This window comes from Saccostrea echinata, unplaced genomic scaffold (assembly GCF_033153115.1).
Source record: "Saccostrea echinata isolate AGI-Se365-2 ecotype Australia unplaced genomic scaffold, CSIRO_AGI_Sech_v1 ptg000030l, whole genome shotgun sequence".
NCBI lineage: Eukaryota > Metazoa > Mollusca > Bivalvia > Ostreida > Ostreidae > Saccostrea > Saccostrea echinata.
The window spans coordinates 2,292,501-2,310,455 of NW_026889779.1; the positions used below are offsets into that span (position 1 = coordinate 2,292,501).

Consider the following 17,955-nt stretch of genomic DNA (forward strand, 5'->3'; position numbering starts at 1 on the left):
GACTGACTATCTTATGTTGAGGGCCTGTTAGGTGTCTTACTACAGCCTTTACCTGGTTGCTGCCTTCTCCTTCGTCAATACACTCGGGTTCCTGTTCAGCAGCTGCTGCCTCAGCCTCCTCCCGCTTCCTTTTCTCCTCCTCCTCCTGATCTAACTCCTTAATACTCTCCTCCAACACATTGGGCCAGAAGTCACCTTCAAAGTAGGGAATCTGAGTAGCACTGGTTACATTGCTCTCTATGGCATCTTTGAGAATATCCTGTAGAAATACAAAAGCATCTTGTGTTTAGGACAAGCAATCAGAGGTATTCAAAAAAAAAATATGCACCCTCTTTAAATCTACTTTCATTTTTTTTAAATGTCTAAACTGATACCTATTCAATCAGAAAATTCTTTTTGTCTGCATATTTACAAAATTCTGATAATCAAGAATTTGCAAAATTCCATGTTTTATTCATCACTTCAGACTTAGATGCAGTATACCAAAATGTAACAACAAATTATTAAAGAAGGTAAGTTATGGCTTACCTTATAATCTATCACACATCGTTCAATGATTGCTTTGTCCAACATTTTCTTGTACCACTCCTGCAATCTCTTTGGTTTGGGAATTTTCTGCTCAGGTGGGTGACAATGAAATATGTAGTCATCCCCTTCACTGGGAGGACAGGCCCAAATGTGAGCCCATGTGTAGCCTTGCTGTTTCACATATTCCAAATAGCCAATCAGAATTTCATGATACACAGCAGTTCGAAGTTGGCGTGGTTGAAAAAAATGGACACTGTCCAGATATGATATGTACACCCTCCTACAATTTAATACATTTGGAAATTGTGAATTTTTTCAAGAGCAACGGCATTCAACGATAGAAATATATATGAATGCACCACAAAAACTTTTGAATCAGGCAGAAAATATTTTTACCCAGTGATTTTTATATACATGTATTTTGACTTCAAATAAGAATAGTTCTCACCTATTATTGGGCTGGGGACAGTCTGAACCATACTCCTGTACATGCATTCCAAAGAAACAAACATCTGTTCCATCAATCTCTTCAAAAGCAAACATTGCCTTGGCCTTGTATTGGAAAGCCTGCTCCATTTCACCACTGTCACAGAATCTGGAACAGCGAAACACATTTTAGTATTTTCTAACATTGACCAAGACTAAATAAAGTATATTATCAATAACAAAGTTCTGTACCAAAAGATCTTAATCAAAATACAGATTAGGTTTTCTAAATGAAAATGTCTTAGTCATATAAATATACTGACTTGGCCTTCATGCCTGGTTTGACTTCCACCATTTTTTCACCACTAGATAGCACTTTAATTGTAACATCCCCAGCACCAGCATCCTTATTTTTAAGGAAGTTGTTTACCCTATTCTCTAGGTATGTACCCAACTTAGTGGGAGGGATACCAGAGTATTGCAAATCTACAAGCAAAAAAAAAAATAATAAATAAAAATCAAGGATATTAAATTTATCTCAAATAGAATAAATATTTAGATGAAAATAATGTGAATCTTATCACTTTTACTCACTTTTGGCAGAATATTTATTTTCTTTCCTCTTTGTCCCCTTCGCTCTATGGCAATTATCACAAGTAAACCTGTAATAGAAGGATGAATCAAAAAATACAATTCATTTATTATTTTTTATGATTATTAATAGCTGGTAGTGGAGCTTACCTTGACATTGTGGTTGTTTTAATTCTAGAAGTTTAGTATGTTGGTACTAATTTTATTAGCTTACATAACAAATATGTGCACTAATAATACATTAAACAAATAAATAAAAAATATATATTTAATAAATGCATACAGTTAACTCTCATCAGCTTGAGAATTTCTAATTATTTCTCCTAGTTGAACTCTTTTCTTTGGGTCAATATGGCCATTGGGTAACACAGAATTTTGAATAAGCCTTTCAGACTTTATACAAAACCATTTAACCCACTTCAGTAGTCCAGGAAATATTTAATTTACTTACCCATTGGGCCAAATGGGTTCAAAATGTAGGACACATATTTGATGCATCTTCCTTCCACATTCCTCACATTCCACAAAGGGTTCATAATCAAGTTGATCATTCTTCATTTTAGTGAACTGGGTCTTTGAAATTTTTCTGGAGAAAATCAGGATCATAACCATTAAACAAAATTTACATTACTGTTATAAAATTATAAATCGGTGCAGCAATTTTATCATCATAAAATCTTTTTTAAGTTTTCAGATGCATCATGTGCCAAAAATCAATTTAATTTTTTTTAAGTTCATGGGCATATCTATCAAATCTATCCTCTAAAATACAAGTAATTGGCAGTTAAACAATACTTTGAGTCAAGTATAGTAGTATACTACACAACAAACAGGAATTAAACAATAATTCAAGTGAAGTAGTTTTTTCATAGAATGAGACAAAGTTCAGCTTTTTTAACAAACATGGGTAAAATATCTGTCATCAGTTACTTTGATGAAAGATATACTGACAATCACAGACCTCCCTCCCCCACCCCTCCTCCATTTATCATCTAGTTCTCAGGCCACTTTTTGCAAAAACCACTGATGGAAGGAGGCACCTCCGTTTTTAAAACAATATTATTTTATTCAATAAACTGAAGGACAAATTTTCAAACCTTGTATTAATAAACAAGAGGACCATGGGCCTTAACAGTCATCTGAGTATAATACAAACATGCCCGGGATCAATAGAAAGGCAATTCAATAATTATATAATAAAGCAAAATAAACAAATAGATGAAGATATGTTGGTCAAAAATAAGAGAAATAGGTCATGACGGATCTTCAAAAAAAAAGTATAGTAATCAGAAACAGCAGTGCTAACTTTACTAACATTTGTAATCATCAGCGACTTAAAAACACAAGTGTTTTGAGCATGAAACACAATATACACCAAGGAAATCCTGTTAAAGTCATTTTTATTCATCTTTCACTAAGGTCTGGTGCAAGTTCTTGTGAATCATAAACCATAAGTATATTGAAATAGATTTAATTTTTGCCCATAAGGCCATTCCTCTTAACATATGGCTTCTTACTGTCCATATTCTATGTGAAAATGATAGTCATTTCATCGATGAACTCTGTTATTTACTTGTTTACTATCATATTCATCGTAACTTGATCCAAACTTTCACTCTTGCTTCTGTCCATCTTGAAACACACCTTAAAATTCAAATATTTTGGATGAAAATCCATTCTTTTGGACCTAAACTGCAATCTGATATCACTGTAGAATTCTATTTTGATGTACTAACAATATTCCAGAGACATTGGACAAATGTTGGACACCAATCTTTCTACAGAACCGTGTGTAATAAATGCTATGTAATTTTACCTGACTTTCAAACTTTTCTGAGATTTAGCTTTTAAATTTCTAAAATTTAAGGAGGAATGGACATTTAAATTTCTAAAATGATATAAATCTATGCTGTTTTTTTTTCAACGTTTTTATTAAAATGTTATTAGTTTAATTCTGGTTGTAACGCGGTATTTGATTGGATAAAAAATTTACTATATATCGTATAAATTGGGTTGCCTATGCCACAAAATGCGTCAAAAATGTATCGATTCACCTGACGTTACATTTCAATTTTGTACAATTTGAAGTCATTTACATGGGCAATCATCTTTATTTTTTACAGTAAATGAATGAAAATTAAGTCATAAGGAATGAACTAAATAGCTACCCAATTTATATGGTATAAACTGGGTTGGAACAGTTTATGCTTTTTCATAAACTGCTTTGCAGTTTCTAAAGTGTAAACTGCCCCAACCGAGTTTATACCGTACATATTGGGTAGCTATTAAATTCATTTCTTAAAGACCCAATCTTTTTACCATATGGTTACCTGAGGAGAGGGAGTTGTCTTAGTAGTACTGGTGTTATTTACCCAGAGGGTCCTAATACTCAGGATGCCAAAAGCCTATAAACATGTTGCATTACACAGGAAGTCTGTCTTTGGAAATAAGGGTCAATATTATACATGTTTCTTGTCTAATTTTGAGGAAACCAAATAATTTATATACTTTAATACGAAATTGGACAACTCAACATTTTCATCGATATCTTCTGGAAAAAAAAAATCATTCAGAAAGATATGTATCATTTTAAAAAATTCTATCAAAAAATCATAAGTGTAAAAAATATTTTTAATTGTTATCTATAAAAGAAATAATTTTAAAGTGAAAATATTGAAAAAAACAAAAACAAAACAGATTCAATTTATCGTGTGGAAGTTTACCATTGGGAAATTATTTATTTCTCTGGCCAACAATGGTGCCCAAAATTTTTATAAATATGGACAATAGAATTAATTCGAACTATGATTGTAACATTTCTTCCAATGCATGCTGTAGACTGTTTTATTTTTATTTTGTAATCTTTTTTTCTGTAATAAAAAAAGAATGACATCTCCCCCCCCCCATACAATTTCAAGATAAACCATAACTCACTGTATACCAAAGCCAATATTTAGACCTAAATAGGATCACATTTTGGGGATTTTTTTTTTTTACATACATGTATCATGGATAAAATGTAATATCTTTCATAATTTATGCTCTCCTTGTTAATTGATCTTTTCTCCTTCATCTATTCCATTTTGTTACCATTTAAATGGGGGGGGGGGGGATTGTTCCTAATTACAGCGAATTGAATTTCTGTGTGCCCAAGCTACAAATCAAGCAGCACATAAAAAAGCTTGATGTATGGTCAGGTAATTGATAAGAAAACATCCAGTCTCAGAAAATCAGGTAGCACAGGTAGCTGGTCTGTCAATGAAATAAGAAAATATTGTTTCTATTATGATTGACAAACGGTAAAGTATTGATCTCGACTTAGGTAAATTTTAGGGGGCTAACGTAAAATTGGGGCTTTAAATGACGTCATGACATATGGAAAATAGATACCAGCAGGCCTGAGAACCAGATTAATTTTTTATGGGTCAATGTTTTCATGTGAAATTTTTCTAAAACACATCACTTTCCCCATCACTTCAATTGAAACAGATTTTGGTTGGGCCATCTTAAAAAAATGTTTGTTTGCCCTCTCCAAAACCGATTGGCTAAAAATGGCCCAACTCAAAACCTTTTTTAACCTCCAGAAAACAATATTTTTTTTTTCTTTTCATTCCTGAATTTTCTTGTCGTGTCAACAAGTATGTTGACATTTTCTGGGGGAAAAAAATTTCCCACCTACCTACTGACCCAGTTTTTTTACCCGAGTCAGGAGAAGGCAAACAAACATTATTTTAAATAAAGATGGCCTTGACCTCTGTATTTTGAATGATGTCAATGTTTAATACTTTAGGATTTAACTTACGTGACAGGCTGAGTGGGATCATCGGACAATTCCACCTCGTCCCCCTGGATTTCTTGGAAGCACTTCTCACAATAAATATATCTGTCAGAAAAGAGGCCATTTTGTCTTGTACTGTTTGGCAGGTTCCATTGAGATGAGCAATGATGGTGATATGATGAATGTGCAGTGATGAAGAGCATACGATACAACAGCGATGGCACATCAGCATAAGCAGATAGAGAAGAAAAAAATAAATGCATCATTTACTAATGCCATGTAATAAGTAAAAAAAAGATGACAATAAAAAAACTGATTGAAAATAAAATAATATAAAATGAAACATAATAACACTACTACAACACTACCGATAGATTGACTTGGAATAAGTTCACCGCTTTGAATGTTTCATTTTTACTTGTCAAATTAAGGTTTTCCTGTTTTGAAGATCTTATTATAAGATTTTTCCTATTTCCAATGCAAAACACTAACTTCTGTGACCCCATCCCATCCCCAAGTATCATTCTTCAACAAACTTGCACAATATAGATGTCTTCATTTAAAATTGAGGGGGGGGGATTCAAAGAAACTTCTTCAATTTTGCAAATAATTGGTCATAAGATTTCACTTATGTTTTTTTTTTCTGAACCAGTAATGATTAAGACTTTCAAACCAACACCAACTTACTTCACCATTTATTACCTCCATAATAGACTATGTATTTCAATAAACTTGAATTAAAGGCAAGTTTGGTTAACATTAGCATAATTAGCCCAGTGGTTCTAGAGGAAAAGAAATAAATGTGAAATCTTTATACCATACATACAGATATATATACCAGATAACCTTCAACAAAGCTCACTTGAGCCTCTGGTTCAGGTAGTCATAGAGGACACACTGAACCATTACAAAGCCCATCATAAGATGGCTTAAAACATTCTGTTTGATAAATGCTCCAAGAGTTAATTAAGAAGACCTATTATCAAATAACCACATACACATTTTCTCTCCTAACAGGCTAAAACTAAGTCAAATGCAAGGTAAAGTCATTGGACTAACATGTACTAAATATTAGAGTCCTCATGTCTATAGGCGGAAAATAAAAAAGGATAATTAATAAACCATAGGCAGGGTTCTCACTAGGATTTTGTTGAGTCCCTGGACTCAAGGTTTTTGAGAGGATTAAGTATCAGCTAAATTTATTGCATCCCAGAAAAATTATGTTGACTTCAAAATGAGTATCAACAACAAAAACCATTATTTTATTAGACAGTCTATGTTTAATACAATAAATAAAATATTGTGTTTATTTATGAGCTATATCCACAAATACAAGCATAATAAATTACTGTAGAAATTCAATTTATGTTTTTGAAGTTTTAAATAACATATTGCATACGTAAACTGACAAATCAAGTGCTCTAATGTATTATGCACAATTATGGGTGTCATGTGCAAAGGAGAGTAGCTAATCCCTATCAGTCATCTATAGTGGTGAAATTCTGGCTGAAATTAATGTATACAAGCAGTAATTATTATTTTTAAATTAAATATAAAGATTCTTAGGTGTGAAAAAACTGCGTGTTTTTGTGTGTATACAGCTATCGGACTTTAGAACTATCATGCAACACAAGGGACTAATAATCTTAAGACTGATCTATCATATCCCTATTAAAAAAGGAATTAGGTTGTGTTAGGTGTTAACTGACATTTACATTCAAGATGTCTACCAGCTACTTTTTTTTCAATATATTTCAGGCAATTCAATGGCCAATTTTCGATACTGTTACACCCAAATTTTCTCGAAAACAAGGATGTGTCCTCCAATGAGTCCATGGACACACTTGTTTTGACAAAGTTGCATCCAAAATAATTTTGCTGCACCCAAATTCTTGCATTAATGAGAACCCTGATAGGTGGAAGAAATATATACATGTATATCAGACAAGATTTTGTATCTTAATCCAACTTAAGTCAAAAGCACTGACTGCTTTAAATGAAGTTTACCATGATCTTGAAGGTATGCCACTAACTACAGACTGTATGCAGCTTCTTGGACAGTAATTCAGTGGTTAATACCATAAGTTCTATAGATGTTCACATAGTTACACAGAAAAGAAACAGTCTTACTACAGTATTCAATGTGCCCCTTTAGGGTATATACTACATATACAGTCAAACCTCATTATCTTGAACCCAATGGGACCGAGAAAAAACTTTGAGATATCCGAGGATTCAAGATATCCAAGGTAAAATACTTAAAGAATAATGGATTGTGTCTTCCAAAACACTTCGTGACATATCCATGGTATTTGAGATATCAGTGTTCGAGATACCAAAGTTCAACTGTACTACTTTTATTAGAAGATACACTGTAAAATTAAAAGTTTTTACCTACACACCTTTACAAGTAGTTCTTTCTCATTGTATGTATATACTAGGGGTGTGTGACATTACCAACATATTGGTATATTGCAATATTAAACCCTATGATAATATATCACAATATTTTTTTTTAATACAGATATTGACGATATGCTAACCAAAAGTATTATATAAACATAAAATATGGTGTATCTGATAGGGCTGTGTATTGAGCAAAAAATTTCGATACAATACGATACGATATTTTATAAAGAGATATGCGATATATTGGATTCTTGAACAAGTCTACCAAAAAAGTCTTGTAAATCATTTAATACATACATTTTATAAAAACTGAGTGTTTTATAACCCATTTCTAAGTTCTTGTCTCACTGTCATTACAAAATACGCTTCAAATTCAAACTTTTTAATGACTGTAAAACCAACATGTGAAAATATAATTGTCAACGTATTCTGTAATACTTATTTATTATGTGCTATCTCCTAAATGTTTATATCATTATTGATCAGTTTTAATTAAAAACAGTTAAATATAATCTTTGGTAATTGATATGCCCAATTTTTCACAGAATTATAAGAAAAACTGCCTGCATGATACATAGTGAAAGTTATTTTTTCGATACGGTACATTCTTGAATATTGATACGTATTGATATATCGATATATTGATACAGCCCTAGTATCTGAATTCAAAACTCAGTTACTCAGCTGCTTTAGGGGATTTTTTTGTTATACACATTGCTAGTGTTTAAAAATTTAGAATGGAATAATAAGGATTAAAATATATTACGAGGATAACATTGTAAATTTAACTCAACAACAATTTTATTATATTTTTTTCGGAATACTTCCTCTAAACAATTTACAATTCATACTTTTATTTATCAAAATGGAACATGAAACATTTTGAATGATCTTTTTGGATTGTGATGCTTTAATTCTGAGTCCTATGTCAAAGTACACATACATTAAAAAAATTAAAGAAAAGCTGAAAAATCAAGTGAAATAATTTGGCAGTATCTCGAATTTTTACACAGATATAATAAAGAAAATAAGAACCAGTTGACTGTCTTTGCATAAATTTCATGTAAGTGTCAATCTCCTCAAAAATAACTATGACTTCTAATTCAGCAGGGAACTATGTAACTAGTGGACAGCATACATTCTCCAATGTTAAATGATCAGAACCAGGATAGGGTATTTTGGTTTAATTGGAATGACTAAAATACATGTTTATCCAGTTTACTTCAAACTTTTAGAGAAATGGATAGCAATGCAATATATTGCAATATGCCATCAAATATTGCAATATAATTTTTTCTGGCAATACCCACCCCTAGTATATACTAAAAATGTTTAATGGTGCAAAAATATTTTGGTACATATAAACCTATGAAAATTATGTCAGAGATTAAACACATATGCATACATCTAAAACTGCAACATAAAAGGAGACAAGCAAAGCAAATAAGCTCAAAATAAATTACTGCAGCATAAAAGCAAATGAGTGTTCATAAAAATTCAAGACTGAAGTATAATTAAAACAAGTAACATGTCAAGCTAAAATGGTCATCAATATTGCTTTAATGCAAAGTTATTCTTTTATTAGTAAATCACTGCTTATTCATTTAAGGAAATGGAATTGACTCCATCAAAAAAATGTTGTAACTGAAGTTTTTGTTTATAGACAGTACCAGATTCATGACTTATCATCAATCATGAAGCAGGACTCACCGATTTTGATAACTGTAGTAGACAGCATCTCTGGGAATTGTACACAACTGTTTACCATAACAGCAGAGAACTTGTGGACTAAAAACATATTTGTGTCCACAGCAGTATCCTAAAGACTGCATCACTCCATCTATCTCCCCTTCAAATACTTCAGCCAACTGAAACAAATGCAATATCATAAATACATGTACATGTATTTTACAGCCAGGACTTTTTTTTCTTATTAAATATTTACTTTACAAAATGTTCAGCCATGAAACCACAACCTACTACTGCCTTACCTTTGAACTGTACTTGTAGACACGTGAAGTCTTCCTGTTGTACAACCAAGCATTATCAAACATGAGCCATACATCATCACAATACTGCCAGGGATCTGTGTACTGACCCGTGTCTAACTTCCTTTTTATGGTAGACAGGTCCATGGGCTTCTTCACAATGTCAAAATAATCCTGAAATAAGGAAATTAACATGCAGCAGAATGACAATACAACAAAGTACTACTGTAGTCAAAATTAGAGTATAACTACTATAACTTTTTACTAGCTACAATGAAAAAACTTACAGGTATATTCAACATTACTGGGTCCACAGGCTGTCTGAATGGCATTGACTCAGGGTCTTGGCGGTAAAGTTTCTCCAGTGTTGGCATCAATGCTTGCCTTAACTCATCAGGTTTAAATACTGAAAAGTGTTAATGAAACATGAATGATGGAATGGAATGACAAAGTACTTTTTTCCTGCATTAAGAACATTATGGCTTGAATTTCTGAACCTGGAATGGTCATCTCAAAATTGCTTCAAAATTGGTAACATTACCACAATGTGTGATACATATTATGTCAAAATCTTACCTTTCTTCTGCCGAGGCTGTTTGGTTTGGGAAGAACTTGGTGTGGCCTCAGTACTACCCCCAGGTGTGGCTACTGAAGGTAGTGGACTGTCCTTAGCCTCCTGATTTTCAACTGCTTCAGTGTTGGCTTTGGAATCCATTGACACATCCATACTGTTACTGCTATTTTCTCCTTGTTCCTCCTTTATCTTTCAAATCAGAATACATTTCAAATTAGAATTAAAAACATCAAATTCAGATGTACAGTGTAAATCATCACACATCATCAATAGTAAGAAAGCAACTGAAGCTGTATCCATTTATAAACTATAAAGAAACTATGTACCTGTTTTCCTCCCACAGAGCCAGGCTCCTGCTTAATCTCTGGCTCTGTCTTGATTTCCACTTCCTGTTTCACTTCCTGCTTAATGTCCATAGGTTTGGAGGTGGAGGTGTACACTGTGGATGTGGTGGAAACAGAGGTGGCAGCTGATGACATGGTGCTTGGTGTGTTTCCAGTGGTACTTGGAGCCATCAACACATCCTTCAAAGTCTGAGTGGTTATGGCCTGGCCTCCATCTTCTTGTTTTATTTCAGTCTTTATTTGTGTATTACTCACAGAGCTTGTAACAGTTGTTGTTGGCTGAAATTCAATGGAAACACATATTTCAAACTTAATTTTCCACTCAATTTTGTTTAATAACTTATGCAATACTGGAAAACCTATTTTTTAACACCTACTTCTTTTTTTTTTCAAAACAATACTTACATCAAATGGCTGGGTTGAATTCGGAACTGTCTGTGAAATCTGGGCTGGAACTTGACTAGTAATCTGAGAGGGTGATGAGTTGAGAAGACTGTTAACTGATGACCCAATTTGTGATGATAACTGTGTGATGCCTTGTGATGCCTGGGTCATGGTGGATGGTGACTAAAAGAGATTAAATATATCCTTGTCATTGCAGTTTTTTTTTTGTTTCTTTAAATTTGTCTGTTTAATTGCACAAACCTTGGCAATATAGACTAAAATCTACAAACTTGTACCTGTGATATTTGATTTTGGTAAGCTTGGGGAGGTTGAGACGAATGGATAATGGGAGGCTGTGGTAAACGATTCCTGATTTGTTGTAAATGATCTTGGGGTGTCATTCCAGCAATCTAGAAAAAAATATTTCATTAGTTTCTGTTAGTTTCTTTTTCTATTAAAAAAAAAAGAACACCATCATACTAAACTTGCAGTCTTCTGTGTCAAACATCCAACTTACATTTTGATAATTTTGAGAATTGTCAACACCAGGCCGTATTCCTGGTGTATTGTTGAGAGGCTGTCGTGGACTGGGGGCTCTCAACATGTCTGGAATTGGAGTTGCTGGAGACAAACCAAAGGGATCATTTGAAACATTGCCACCTGCTTGGGGCAACAAAGAACTCAAAGGTCCATCTGCAAAATGATGAAATTCCTTCTTAAAAAGCGTAAATTTTCAAGTCATTGCCAAACCCAGTAAAACATTTAACTTGCATGAAAAATTAATTTAACCTGCAATGCAAAAACAAGTTTTTCAAATCAAAGTTCTTTCAAAGGTACCTTGTATGAGGATTGCCTAATTACTTTAATGTTTAAAATCTACACTGTCTATATAAATCATCTTTAGAACTTACTCAGCCTCTGTCTTGCTCCAGGCATGTTGGCCGCTCCTCCAGTACCCTGCTGAATTCTGTATAATCGCTTCTCCTCTAGTTCTTTCTGGATTTTATAGATCTTCTCAGCCAACAAATGATAGTATTCCTCCTGTAAGTAAATGTAATTATTATGATTGGTTGATTGATTGCATTTTGTTTAACGTCCCTCTTGAGAATTTTTCACTCATATGGAGACTCCACCACTTGCCGGTGGAAAGCTGCAAATTTTGTCCTATACTCGGCACTTACGGCCATTGAGCAGTGAGGGATCTTTTTTGTGCCAGCACCCACTGCGACACGGGACCTCGGTTTATACGGTCTCATCCAAAGGACCTGTCTCCACGTCCCACAGTGGGATTCGAACCCACAACGTAAGGATCAACTCCTTACTTCGCGACTCTAGAGTAATTATTATGATCTGCTTCACTAAAATGTCCTACTTGTACTAAAGAAGGATAACTCCTCATATTGCACAATCCCTGAAGCTACATAGTAAAATTATCCTGCCATATGAAAGTCTTGACAGACATTAAGTCCTGCATATACATTTGAGGATATACCCTACTTTCTTTAACTTCTTCCTTACCCGACTATTTGCTGTATCATACATATCTCCTTCCACCTTTCTAGCATAAGCCACCAAATTATTCATTCTCTTATCTTTGAGGGCTGCTGGGTCAGGAGTAGGAAATATTGCCTGGACACTGATGAAAAACAGGATTAATTAGTTTTGCCTCTCAAATAGATAAAACATGCCTATCCCAAACAACATCACTTTTTTAAAGAATTACTTACAGCTTGTGCACAAGGTGGTTTCTAAGGTCCTGAGTCACACTCTGATGCCATTCCTTGGAACCACTGTTTGTGTTAGCAGCGATCTGCTGAGATTTTTGTTGATCCAAGCCAGTGGGATTTGTGAACCCAGATAGCAAGTTATTCTGGGGATTGCCAGTACTATTAGCATTCAGTCCAGAAGCTGAAAAAAAGATGACAACTTTTCTCAAGGATTTTCTCTGCCAAGTATAAATAAGCCATCCTTAGTTTGCAAACTGCAATGATCAACATACCATCATTTAATCCACTGCTTGGCCGAACTGCTGTAGTTGTAGGTTGGTTAAATGGTAATCCCAAAGCCGCATAGGCTCTCTTCATCTGACTATCAGTTAAGCCATGAGAGGGTTGAGTGCTCGTACCAGTGGCAGTCCCCACTCTGTTAGCTGCAGTACCAACTCCACTTAACTGACTTATCTGGCTCTGCTGCACAGTTGATGCTACAAAATTACAAAGTGAACTGCGAATGGCAATCAGTGCATATTTTTTCATTCTCATAATTTTCTCCTTGCATTCCACAATAATGAAACTTGCATTTGTATGTCCTTGCACCAAAAAAAGACATCAACAGTAATATTAACAATTAATTACCTAATCACAAATGAGAATATCTTTATTTGTTCATACTTTCAAAAGCTTAGAACTGTTTATCATGTTTATTAGGGAGAGGGCTAAAACAGATTATGCCTGCTGTCCCATCTCATTCATTTTTGTGAATAAGCTACTGTTTAAATAAATACTGCTATGACAGAGCAAGAATTGTGAAGATCACTTGTTTCTTACCATTGGGATTACCGGTAGCTTGATTTTGCCCTGTTCTGTCTGTTTTCTGGGCATGCTTTAGAGGTAAACACACTGGACAATCATTTCTGGTACAGTTCTTCCAATGTGTAATAATCTGTCTGGACGATGCACAGTGGGCAACTAGGGTGGGGGGAAAATCGTGGATTCAAGTTTTATTAAAATGTCAATTTTCAAAAGTATATTCATTTTCTATATTTCCATTTAAGACATATTAAATACAATAAGTTCTCATTTTCTTTACAAGACTATATAAATTTCTCCATGCTTCAATCAGCAACTAATAGAGCATTATTGCTTTGAAGTTTTGATACCAACTTTCTTAAAAATTGTTTCTTTTAAACTACATTCAACTGAATTCAAATATTCACAATCCTACTTTTCGTACTTTCACTTTCATAGTATACATCTTCTACATATGCAATAGTAAATTTTATAATAAGTGAAAAATTTCAAAGCAAATCAACAGCTGGATTAATATGCAAAGAACTTTTTTCACCCAACTGACATGAATAAGTATTTTACTTCTTCAAACATAATTACTGACAAAATTATGTCCAAGTACCACCCTCCACAAATGACAACAAATTTATGAATTCCCTTGTTTTTCTTTTTAATACTTTACCTTGACAGGACTTTCCTGCATTACAGGTTGTCATGTGATTTAGCACATTCTTCATTGTCCTACAGTGAGGTAGGGAGCACACTTCCCCATTGGTCTGCTGCCGTCTCTGACACTTGTGGGCATGCAGTAACAGCACTAATTGTTGTTGAATAAGTTTTCGTTTTTCTGGGTCAGCAGTTGGTGGCTGTTGAGTTCCAGTTGCTCCTGGTGCCAGATTGGCATTGGAACCTGGCAGCACACCCATGTTTGTGGCTGGACCTGTCACGATTCCACCAGCATTCATCTGGGGTTGCTATAAAATTAATGTGTATTGAAATTATGATTACTGTAAATATCAGCAGTGTTATATTTTTTAAAACAGAGTATTTCAGCATAAAACCTTATACTCACTGTATTAACTGTACTTGTAATAGATGACATTGACATGGTAGATGATGTCAGGTTTGATGACATAGACATAGGGAGGGACATTGGAAGGGACGTCGCATTGTAGTTCGGAGATGCCGTTTGCTGTGGATGTCCTACAACATTTTGGTTTGTAAATCCAAATGAACTCCCTCCATGAGGTCCATTTTGCTGAAAACAAAGTACAAAACATATTTTATATAGTCACAGCTATCTCCTTCAATTCATCTTTTTTAAAAGTTTCACCCAGATGTTCTATTACATAGCATAAAATTCTCCAAAACTTAGTACATTAAAATATTTATTGAAAATGTTACATACTTTTTTCAAGATCTAATAAATAAAAATTTGGTATGAAAACTCAATCTATAAATTTGCCATTATGTACTCAAAAAGAAATTCAAGTTACCTTTATCATTTGTTGCTGCTGCATACCCATGCCTGGGTGTCCACCCATGCTGTTTGGTCCATGCATCTGGTTCAAACCTCCCATCACACTTGCCTGTGACATACTTGGCAATTGCTGACCCATTCCCGACACATTTCCCCTTCCCTGATTGTGTCCACTTGCAGAATAAAGTGGACCATTTGACATCATTGAACTTGCTTGCTGTCCCAAGTTTGAGATTGGCATTTGTACACCCATACTATTAATTGGGTTATGTCCAATGTTTTTGTTCATCATATTTGCATTTGATACTAAAGTCCCAACAGAGTTCATTGAGTAACCAGCACTGTTCGAAGGAAAGTTGTCCATCCCAACATGAGATACAGCATTCTTGCCACCTAATCCAAGTGGTGGAGATGACAAGTTGGCAGATCTGGGGCTTTTAGCTGCACTGTTTAAGTTACTTAAACTTCCCAAATTTGGCATTGGACTTTTACTGCTTGGTGGAACCATGCTAGATGCTGATGAAGCCCCTGACAATAGTTGAGTAAGTTGAGCATGTTGTTTCGATGGGTCTTGCATAGGATGATGTGGGTCCATCATCCCATTTTGGTCACTTGACCCCATAAGTTCATCAGGTAGTGCATCAACAATGTCATGAATGTTGAGCAAATCATTAAAATCTGCAAATTAATATCAAGAATGTTTTTAATAAACTATACAAGACTCTTATCACCTCCAATGTTTAACATGTCACAAATGAGCACAACTGTTGGATGACTTCTTGCCTGGAAGAACCAGGGTCCATGTTCTATACATGATTGAGCATACGCAAAAGAAAACATCTATTTCCTTATATATCATTTTTCATAACTGAACATACAGATTGAAACTTACCTCCTCCCTCTGCAGCAGATTTGGGAGATGCAATCTTAGCCCTCTTCGCTGCTGGAGGACCTTCCACACTTTCGAGTTGGTCGGCCATGATGAACCGAATCAAAAGTCAAAGACCGAAGACTTTTAATCGGCACAGTTTTTAATATTATCAAGTCTACTTACGATCCTGAATGAAGATATTTAAGTTTTGCAAATATATAAATCCAGTTAGTTGCAATATATGCCATACTACTGTCTTTTATCCGCGCATTTATTCCTTGGAATTCCAATTTCGATTCGCCATGATAGTCCATCACAAAAACCTGACAAAATTCAGTAACATAAAACCTCACATGCTGCTAAAAAAAATGAATAAAGTCCTCTTTTTTCCGTCTTAAATTATTCAACAATATCTCATCTTCAAAATCATTTGGACTCTGGAAGTTCAGAGTCGTTCTGTGGTAGTATTTTTTCCGTAGAACAGACGGAATATTAGAATATCACCAACCCAAAATGGCCGCTGTTGATGAAAGTTTTACGCTTGTCACAGAAAGCAGCGGAAATAGCCGAAGTGCTAACGGACCGCTCACGTGACTATAATTATGCCATCTCATTGGTGTTCTCGATCTTAATGACCTCAATGACGGAACGACTGACTTAGCGAGAACGTACGAAATGAAACGATTTAGCCTATCTCAGGAAAAAAATTACAAATTAAAAAAATCGCATTATATTTTATTTATTTTAATCTCGTGACTTTATAAGAGTATCATTGAAATAAAGAGCAAGAAATGTAAGGGAGAACACAGAAAAATATCCTTTCTATTTAACCTTTTTTAATTTTATATTGGAATTTGAGACTACACATGTAAAAATCATTTTGAACAGTTGACACATTAAAAACTACGTCAAGCTTATTCTTTCTCCATTTCATTGAAATTATAAATGTGAACGTAATTAACGACTGGCTGATATCTTTGTAAGTTTAAAACCACAAACGAACGTGTGGTGTCAATTAACTGTAATATTTTTATTTGTTTTCAAGAATATTGTAGATGAATTAAAAGTCTGTCTTAAGACAAAAATAGGCCTAGTTTGTTTTTATTATTATCATTAATCTTTAATTATATATTTACAAAATATTCATTTATCTATTTATTTATTTTATTTCATTGTCTCATTGATTCTTTATAATGTCAGTGTGACTCGAAAGAATATGAACATCACCTGGATTACACTAGCTGGAAGTGCTGGGATATGGGAGGGACTCACAGATCACAACTATTTCTTTTCCAATGTGTTGTTCTTTACCCAAAAAATTAAACAATTTATCTAGGCCAGCCTAATCCATTTCTTGTATTTATTATAATAATGCTCTAATATTGATACACAATAAAATAATAATTATTTTAACAAAATATAGACCACTACACAAATTATGAATAGTTCCAAAACGAAAGGGGAGGAAGATGTTACAACACGGTATTTACTTTTCATTTCGAAAGTAATTTTATGTAATTCTATATTGCATTATTTTGAATTATACAAGCGATATAGTTGTTCGATAAAAGTAAATTATTTTAAATGCAAAAATATCAATTAATCTTATTCATAATTTATATTTTTTATCTAGACATTAAGTCTAGGTTTACTGGGAAAAAAATCCTTGACAAAGCCTATCGTTGAGCGTTTAATATACAGTTTTAATTCCATCGTTATTAATTAAATCTTCATCCCTATCTTTTTGCGTTTCTTTAAAAATCTAAATTCCATCAGAATATGTTTTAGAAAATCTTTGCGGAAGACAACAAATTGTAAAATATATCTCTCAAAACAAATCCTTATCGAACAATGGCAGAATCAGGATTTTTCTCCAGTTTGGGGCGGGGGGGGGGGGGGGAGGAGGAGTATGTTATGCGCGGAACTAGAGGAGGGGGTTGGAGGGTCCGGACCCCCCCCCCCTGGAATTTTCAGAGTTATGAAATTTCAATTTCAATTTGTTTATTTACCAATTAAGGGCCCTCATGGGACAAAAAGAAAGTACATTGTAAATTAACATTTATATATAGTCACAT

At 34.0% G+C, this 17,955-nt stretch overlaps 1 protein-coding gene across 2 annotated transcripts in view; it reads right to left on the reverse strand.

The window, feature by feature from the left end:
* The window catches only part of LOC133197095 (CREB-binding protein-like), a 19,754-nt gene extending 3,513 nt beyond the window's left edge, over nt 1-16,241 (reverse strand). Inside the window, exons 1-24 of one of the 2 annotated variants that reach the window (XM_061332937.1) lie at nt 15,902-16,241; nt 15,026-15,687; nt 14,602-14,787; nt 14,212-14,503; nt 13,569-13,709; nt 13,022-13,225; nt 12,750-12,930; nt 12,541-12,658; nt 11,934-12,063; nt 11,540-11,715; nt 11,319-11,432; nt 11,044-11,205; nt 10,621-10,917; nt 10,297-10,483; nt 10,008-10,126; nt 9,724-9,894; nt 9,443-9,600; nt 5,348-5,428; nt 1,997-2,131; nt 1,549-1,616; nt 1,278-1,440; nt 977-1,123; nt 529-808; nt 53-259 (exon numbers count right to left, since the gene is read on the reverse strand). In XM_061332937.1, the coding sequence (XP_061188921.1) occupies nt 53-259; nt 529-808; nt 977-1,123; nt 1,278-1,440; nt 1,549-1,616; nt 1,997-2,131; nt 5,348-5,428; nt 9,443-9,600; nt 9,724-9,894; nt 10,008-10,126; nt 10,297-10,483; nt 10,621-10,917; nt 11,044-11,205; nt 11,319-11,432; nt 11,540-11,715; nt 11,934-12,063; nt 12,541-12,658; nt 12,750-12,930; nt 13,022-13,225; nt 13,569-13,709; nt 14,212-14,503; nt 14,602-14,787; nt 15,026-15,687; nt 15,902-15,989 (4,467 nt within the window). In that variant the 5' untranslated portion in view covers nt 15,990-16,241. Of the gene's footprint in view, nt 1-52; nt 260-528; nt 809-976; nt 1,124-1,277; nt 1,441-1,548; nt 1,617-1,996; nt 2,132-5,347; nt 5,459-9,442; nt 9,601-9,723; nt 9,895-10,007; nt 10,127-10,296; nt 10,484-10,620; nt 10,918-11,043; nt 11,206-11,318; nt 11,433-11,539; nt 11,716-11,933; nt 12,064-12,540; nt 12,659-12,749; nt 12,931-13,021; nt 13,226-13,568; nt 13,710-14,211; nt 14,504-14,601; nt 14,788-15,025; nt 15,688-15,901 lie in introns of both variants that reach the window. The other variant, XM_061332936.1, reaches the window with a different exon arrangement.
* Nucleotides 16,242-17,955: the final 1,714 nt, after the last annotated feature.